The 7,470-nt window shown below is 54.8% G+C and overlaps 1 protein-coding gene across 1 annotated transcript; it reads right to left on the minus strand.

Annotated features, from left to right (window-relative positions):
- Positions 1 to 5,099: 5,099 nt before the first annotated feature.
- Positions 5,100 to 6,141, minus strand: LOC123073851 (uncharacterized). Its single transcript, XM_044496865.1, has one exon. It carries the CDS (start codon positions 5,889 to 5,891, stop codon positions 5,424 to 5,426), a length of 468 nt encoding a protein of 155 aa, XP_044352800.1. The 5' UTR covers positions 5,892 to 6,141; the 3' UTR covers positions 5,100 to 5,423.
- Between the last annotated feature and the right edge of the window lie 1,329 nt (positions 6,142 to 7,470).

Consider the following 7,470-nt stretch of genomic DNA (forward strand, 5'->3'; position numbering starts at 1 on the left):
TCTTCCCAATTTTGTTTAATTAACGCTCTAATTAATCAATCTTAATGGCCAAGGGGGAAATGACGTCATCACCTCCAAGAAAATAAAATTTGACGTCAGAAAACTTGCAAGCCACTTACCAGGAAATAGGAAAGAAAGCACATCATCTGGCACGTGGGCGTAGGTGAGTGCATTACTAGGTATATATGGAAAAACAAATGGATAATAACATGTCCTTTGCTGCTGCTTTCCATATGCCGCTGCCTTTATTCGCCTACAAGCCTGGTGGCATCTGCTGCTCTCCCTCCTCTTCTAATTGGCGAGGGTGAAATGGTTGTTCAGCCAAACCACGATGTATGCTTAAACAATAACAGACCAAAGTGAGGGTACATTGTTGGTAGAAAAGACGAAGCCAGAATCGGATTGGGGACAAATTGCAAGGTGCCACCAAAGATGGGCATGGATGAGCACCAAAAAGTTGATTAGATCTCAGTCTGAAGGTGATTGTCCATGGAAAGTCCTAATTATTTGAGATTGATGCCACCTGTTATGCAGTATCAAGTGGTTAATTTCTAGTTTGTGCTCGCCCAAGATCTTCATCGGCAATCCTATGTAAATAAGATCATCTGCTGTCGAGACAAACAATTGAGATTTTCCACCATGGAGATTTCTTTTGCATATTACCGAAAAAGGGTTTCCCTCCGCTTTGTATACAAAGCAACCAACCGAACCATACAGAGATAGGTGCTGGGGCGGAAGCAGCACAGTCACGCCCAAAAGAAACGACAGAGAAAGAGCAAACGAAACAAATGCCGACAACGGCGGATCAACAAAAACGAAGAAGCCTCGCGATCGCTGCGCCCACCGGGATCTTCCACTAGGCTCCAAGACTCCGAAGCGCCGGCACCTACCAACATCTCCAAGAAGGATCGCGACGATGACGACGCTGCTGCCAAGGGTTTCCCCCGGTACACGACGAGGCGAGAGGAAGGGTAGCCCCCGACGCCCTCCCGGAAGGTCAGGTGGCACCCACAGGCGCCACCGCGCCGGTGTCGGCCGCGCCGACAGGGGTTTCCCCCGATCCCAACCCGCACCTCGGGCGCTCCGGATCCAGCCACCAAACCAACCACTACCATGCGCCAACGCGGTCATGAGGCCCCCACGCCGTCTCACCACGGCACCGCGAAGTGAGGACAGCGCAGCGAAGAATCAGAGCCGGGACTAGGGTATCAGCACCGTCGGCACGCGGGAGGGCCCCACCTCCACCGTCAGCGACGAGCCGTCCGGACGCAATAGCAGGAGCACACCAGGCCCGTGGGCCCACAGGACCGGCCGAGCCCTCGTGGGCCCGTAAAGCTCCCGCCTTCGCGCTGCTGCCGGCACGCCATCGGCGCCGACGCCCCATATCCAAGCCGCTCCTCCTCCTCACCACGCCGCAGACAACGAGGCCACGCCAGGGGGCCTGCCCGCTAGGACCCAGATGGGGCCCGCCGGGCCCAGATCTGGGCCGAGGGCGCGACGTCACCCACCCTGCACCACCACACCGCCCCGCCGCCAAGGAGCAGCGCCGCCACCACGTCCGCCGCCGGCCACCCCGCCGGGTCACCGGACCGCCGCCAAACCGAGCGACACCGCCGCCGCCCCCCTGCCCCGGGCCAGGAGGACGCGCGCGCGGGGAGAGGAGATCCTGCCGCCGCCGGCACCCCCCGGGCAGGAACCGGGGGCGCCCGCCGGCGACGGCAGGGGAGAGGAAGAGGATGCGAAGCCGAGAGGAGAGACGCAGGGGGCCGCCCCGGCCGCCTCCCGGGGAGGCGGCGCGAGGGCGGAAGGAGGGGCGGGGAAGGAAGGGCGGGGGAGGGGGGCGGATTCGGGCCGCGTGCCGGCGAGGGCGGCCGGATCCCGCCGGAGATGGGCAGGGGAGGTGGCGGCGGCGGCGAGACTGATTTCACGTTTTCAAGGGCAATAAAGCGCCTCTTTTGCATATTCCATGCAGCACACGAATTGGATCTAATTTTTGGTAGGGATCGCCTGTGCCAAACTACAAAAGGCTGGAGTAATATTATGCAAAAGAGAAGTTGTGCCTTATTTTAAATAGTGCAGTGCTTCCCGAACTCTATGTTGAGTTAATTTATTCAAACTTTTGTTGTTATTCTCAAAAAGTGATTTTAAACATGAGCATAAATCCCACTTTGTGGATGTGTGCTATAAAAGCTTGTGACCACTAGTAAAATTATGGAAGAATTAGTAGGATACGGATGATCACTTTTGATAGAGCATCTACTATCATTATGATAGTTAGTTTGTACTGAAAAGTTGTGTCATACACCAGTACCTCTCCATGCTCACATGCCAAAAGGAAATCATTTCATTACAAAAGCACCAATATAGTTAAGCACTTGTGTACATGCTCTAAAGAAGACTGTTATTGGCACAAGTGTTCTCATGATATATTTTGTTTTGTCACTGAATAATGCTAGACCATCAATCTTAACAACCTCAAGTTCCTTTTTGTTTTTCTCAGGCAGGATCCCGATCATAAATCCGATGAGAATAGGAACCTTTCCCAAGGAGATATAGCAGTTGAATTTCTTATGATGAAGATTTCTCTTGTATATTCAACGCAGGAGAGTATGGATCAAATTCTGTGTAGTGATTGCCAACTATGGGAAGTTTGTAAAATCCTGAAAAATCGAAGTTGTTTCAAAATAGTAGTGATTCTTTCTCGGTTGCCAAAGGTGATGGCGGTGGATGTATAAAACAAGGTCCAGTTCGAATCGTCGTGAAGCTGCTTAGAGCTCACTTTTGATGGATATGGTTCACCTTGGACAGCTATGTTATTGAGCAAACTCAGTTAATGATAGCCCTATTTCCCAAAGCTTGGTGACTTTCAGAGGAATATTTTGGTTATGCGAACAATCCTTCAATTCACTGGACCTAGTCATGACTCGTGACATGAGATGTGAGATCAAAAATATCAGTTTCCATACTTTCTTCATTTGCATATATCGTTTTAACAAACATATCGCTATACAAATTCATACTCGGAGACTTTGTACAAAAATCTGGTTTCTTGTCATGGAAATCAGGGTGAACCTTTATTTAGGGCCTGGTAATATGTTGAGCAACTATGATGATTCAGAGTTTATACAAATTGTCGTGGGCTATCCCAAGCAGTACATGAAGTGCCACCAAACAAAACTAAGAGCAACTCCAATGGGATTTCGTCCGCCCCGCGTCCGTTTGGGTCGGCGCAGGCAAAAGTGGGGGCCCAACGCGCTGACCCAAACCCAAATAACGTCCGCTTCGCGTCCGCGCCGACGCATTTGCGGCCCAAATTTGCGCCCCAAATACGTCGGCGCGGACGCCGAACGGACGCCACGCGCGCCTTCTCGCTGTCCGCCGCGTCCCCACCTGGCGGCCACCCAACTACCCGCTGCCCACGCGGTCAGCTTAATTTATGACCACGGGCCCACGCGTCAGCGACGGCGGTCGCCCTTTTTTAAGCCGACCGTGCGGCGGGGTTGTCCTCATCCAAACTCGCCGTCCACATCTAGGCAAACTCGCTCCCCCGTCGCCGGCAAACCCTAGCCAACCCTAGCAAAATGGGGCTCTTCTTCGGCGCCGGCAGCAGCAACAAGTCCAAGGGCAAGGCCCCCGCCGTCCCTTTCCCCTCGGAGTTCGTACCGCCTTCGCCGGCGCCGGCTCGCCAGCAGAGGGTGCGAGTGAGCGTGCCCGTGCACCAGGCGGAGTGGCACTAGCAGCACCGCGTGCCTCTGCCGTACCCCGACGTCACCCTGCCGCACGACTGGCATCTGGATCCAGAGAGGATCCTAGTGCCGGCGGCGCTGCGGTCGGCTAGGGCGCACGCAGAGGAGGTGCGGCGCCGGCGGGCAATGCTGACACTGGAGCAACGCCGTGCGCCACCGACTCGCCCAACTGAGCGAGGTGGTTCGCCTTCGAGCACAAGGAGGCGAGGCGACACGGCGTGCGGGAGGTCGACCGCAGCATGCCGCCGCCCCCGCTCGTCGTCCGGGAGGAAGACCTGGCGGCCCTTGCGGCGGTCTACCGCGAGAGCGAGGAGGACGAGCGGCGCAGGGTGGAGGCGGTCGAGGAAGAGGAGGCTCGCTACAAGGCGGCCATGGCGCAGGCCCTTGCCCTTTCCGCGGCCGGCGATTGCGTGGTGCCGCCGGTGGCCCCGTCGTCCCCTTCCCGATGGCTCGTCAAGGCCGACCCGGAGCCGCAGCAGGAGCCCATCGCGCGCTTCTCCTGGACGGGAGTGGTGCGCGAGTGGGAGTCCGCGCCACCAGTTTGGATGGGGGCGACCCCGGCGCAGGAGGCGGCGTACCTCGAGATGTGGCGCCAGCGACGGCTCGCCGAGGAGCGCCGTCGCGGCGAGTACGAGAAGATGCTCGAGCGCGACCTCAGGAGGAGGCGCGCGAGGCCGAGGAGGAGGCGCGCCAAGCCGCGGCTACACAGGCGGCCGCACAGCCCCCCGCGCCGACACTGCCCGCGCCGGAACAGCCCCCGCGCCGGCACTGCCCCCGCCGGAACAGCTGCCCGCGGCCTACATCGCCGCGGCCTGGAACACGGCGTTCCCCTGGGCCGGCCCTGCGCCGACGCTCATCGGCCTCACGCGCCCCGAGGATGACGACGACGCCTAGGGCGCGCTGGGCAGCGTGCCGCCTCGTAGTTAGGTTGTTTTTAATTTCTTTTAATGCTAATGTGGACGCGTGGGCTCTCGCCGGCCTTCCTGGCCAGCTTTTAATGTTTAATTAAATTGTTTTCATTTGAAATATGCATGCACAGTTTTTTTGTCGGCGCCGTCAAAATGGGTCGGGCGAGCGTTAGGCACATACGCCGACCCAAACGCGGAAGCGGACGTCCGTGTCCGCCTGGCCGACCCAAACGGACAAAAAACGGACGAAATCACCGTCCGTTTTGGTCGACCCGTTGGAGTTGCTCTAAGATGTTTGCTGTTCTTCAAGCAGTTGCGGTTTCAGTGCTTCAGAATGTCCGTGGGACTTGTAGCCGTGGAAGTGGGTGTCTGAAAAAAAGGACAGCCAAGGCACACACGTGCACATAGCAAGGGTAGAAATGGGGAATCATCTGAGATCTCCGAAATGCTTTCTTTCACTTGATTATATGATACAAGAAGAAATCAGCCAAAGCAAAATTACAGGCAAGCAAGCAACTACGGAGACCGACTGATAAAAGCTTCCTGGAGCTGGAACGTGTGCCGCACATCCATGGACATAAACATGGAGGCTCTGATCAAAATCCACAGCCCAGTATTCCAGGTGCCTTTTCAGTTTCAGCGGGTGAGAAAAAACAGAGTAGAAAAACAGAGCTACCAGACAGAGTAGAAAGGCAGAGGCAGTGTTTAGTCGGAGGGACTGATTGATGAACTGTCACGCTAGGTAATCCTAACGACTAGCTACCTACTACTAGTACCTTACGAGAGTGGTAGAGGTGGTTGGGTAGTGGTGGTAATCCATGGCGGCGTGCTCCCTATGATCAGGAGCAGCCTGGTGGCGGAGGCGCGCGGTGTTGTAGGCGTAGCCAGCGTCGTCGACGACCTTGTTGTGCCAGGCAGGAAGCTTCGGCGCGTCGTGGACCTTGTCATGTGCGTAGGCGGCGTAATAGCCGTGGCCACCGGCGGCAGCGACGACGGAGGCGTGGTCAGGTTTCCACGCGCCGTCGTGGTGGGCCTTGCGCCCCTCCTCTTCAACAGCCGGCTGGTGAACGTAGGCGGTCGCCGGCTTGTTGTCGGCAGCGGCGTTGTAGCCGTTCCGGTTCCCGCGGTCACCCCTGCGGCCGCGGCCGCGGCCGCCACAGCCCCCATGGCTCGACCGCTCGCCGCCGTAGTCGTCCTTTATGCCGCCGCCGAAACAGGAGCTGAACTCGAAGCACATTCTTTCCAGTGTCTCCGACTTCCTGGCTAGACTAGACAAGACTATCTGGATTGGAGGTGCACCGAGGAGGCTTATCTGGCTGTATTACTCGAGTAGTGGTGGTGGTAGGGGTATATATGCTCCGGGTGCCGAGACGACGAGCTCGTGCTGGACGCGACGTGTGTGTGTGGACTGTGGAGGCCTTGGCCTAGGAAAAGCAGGGTCCGGGTTCACACTTCTCCCTCGCCAACCCAGTGCAGGTCCCGATCTACAGAGGTCAGGTTCGTCCAGCACCTTCCATGCTCATTCATCTTGGAACACGACTCTTTCAAGGCAGGTACTACCTATGTAAAGAAATATAAAAGCGTTTATATTTGCTTAGGGAGGAAGTGTAATTTTATCCAAACGTTTGTCGTTTGCCAAGTCTTTTCATAGTAAGCAAAAAACAAAGGTAAGCAAGTAGTCAGAATGGCCACGAGAAAATTCTCTCAGAATGACCAAGGCGATGGTGGATGGTGGGTCGCTAACACTTTATGGCTGTAGGTAGACACTGGTCATGGCTGCATGCATCGCTGTGATGCAGAGCCAAGGGTCATCCTCCTTTTTGAAAAAAAAGGTAGACACTAGTCTCTCCTAGGGCTGGTGGTCCCAAGGCATGTTTCCATGATTCCCCCGGATTATTTGAGTTTGGTCAATGATACTTGGCCCATCTCGTCGATGCACCTTGCTCATGATACCCACTGCCTTGCCGGAACGCCCGCAGATCTTCAAGACAAGCAGGATTTAGTTATGGCATTTGTCGTTCTGCCAAATATACTTGGCAAACAGAGAGACTAACAAGGTTCACTGTAAACATAGAAAATTTTTTTTGCCGGAATTTTCATGGCAAGCAAAGCACAGTCGAGATCCTGAAGATGCTACCAAACTTTTGCCAATGCATAATGGACTGCAATCTGCATGGTCCATCAACTCGGTGTTCATTGCTCTCGTTCATGCCTCATTGTGTGTTCATGCCTCATTGTGTTCTTCAGGGGAATATTTTGCTTCTCAGAATAATCAGTCACTTCATTGGACTGGGTCAGAGTCGTGGAACGCGAGAGACTGAAAATTTATGCGTCTACACTACACTTTGTCCATTAATTTGAACATGCTTTTTCATGGAAGACCATTGACCTGGGACTAGTGTCAAAATCTTTAAGGAGAATGCTCTCTGATATTCAGGGTCATGCCTTACTTTTAGTGTACTTAACACTTTAATTAACCCTGTGCCATAATGGGCCGTGTATATCAAGTGGCGGCTTACTACGGCTACTCGTCGACAACGGACCCTGAAGTAGCGGAGATTCAGGGCCTGCCGGTCAGGGTTGCAACTAGCAAGTGAGAGGAATGTTGGAAAGATCCATATAGAGTATGATTGCAAAGGCGTGGTTACGATGCTAAACAACGGCGACAAGAACTTGTCAGCCTCTGGGCGTTTGATTCAGGATCTGAAGGAGGATTAGGGAGTTTCAGGAAGCTAAGGTGAGCTGGGTTCAGGTATCAGGTAATAGTACTGCTCACTATCTAGCAAGTGTGGGACTGTGTTGATGGTAGTTTAGTT

The sequence above is a fragment of the Triticum aestivum genome, chromosome 3D (genome assembly GCF_018294505.1).
Source record: "Triticum aestivum cultivar Chinese Spring chromosome 3D, IWGSC CS RefSeq v2.1, whole genome shotgun sequence".
Classification (NCBI taxonomy): domain Eukaryota; kingdom Viridiplantae; phylum Streptophyta; class Magnoliopsida; order Poales; family Poaceae; genus Triticum; species Triticum aestivum.

What these genes read in the sequence shown, in the direction of transcription:
- LOC123073851 (XM_044496865.1), bottom strand. Translation starts at nt 5,891, where the DNA reads ATGTGCTTCGAGTTCAGCTCCTGTTTCGGCGGCGGCATAAAGGACGAC.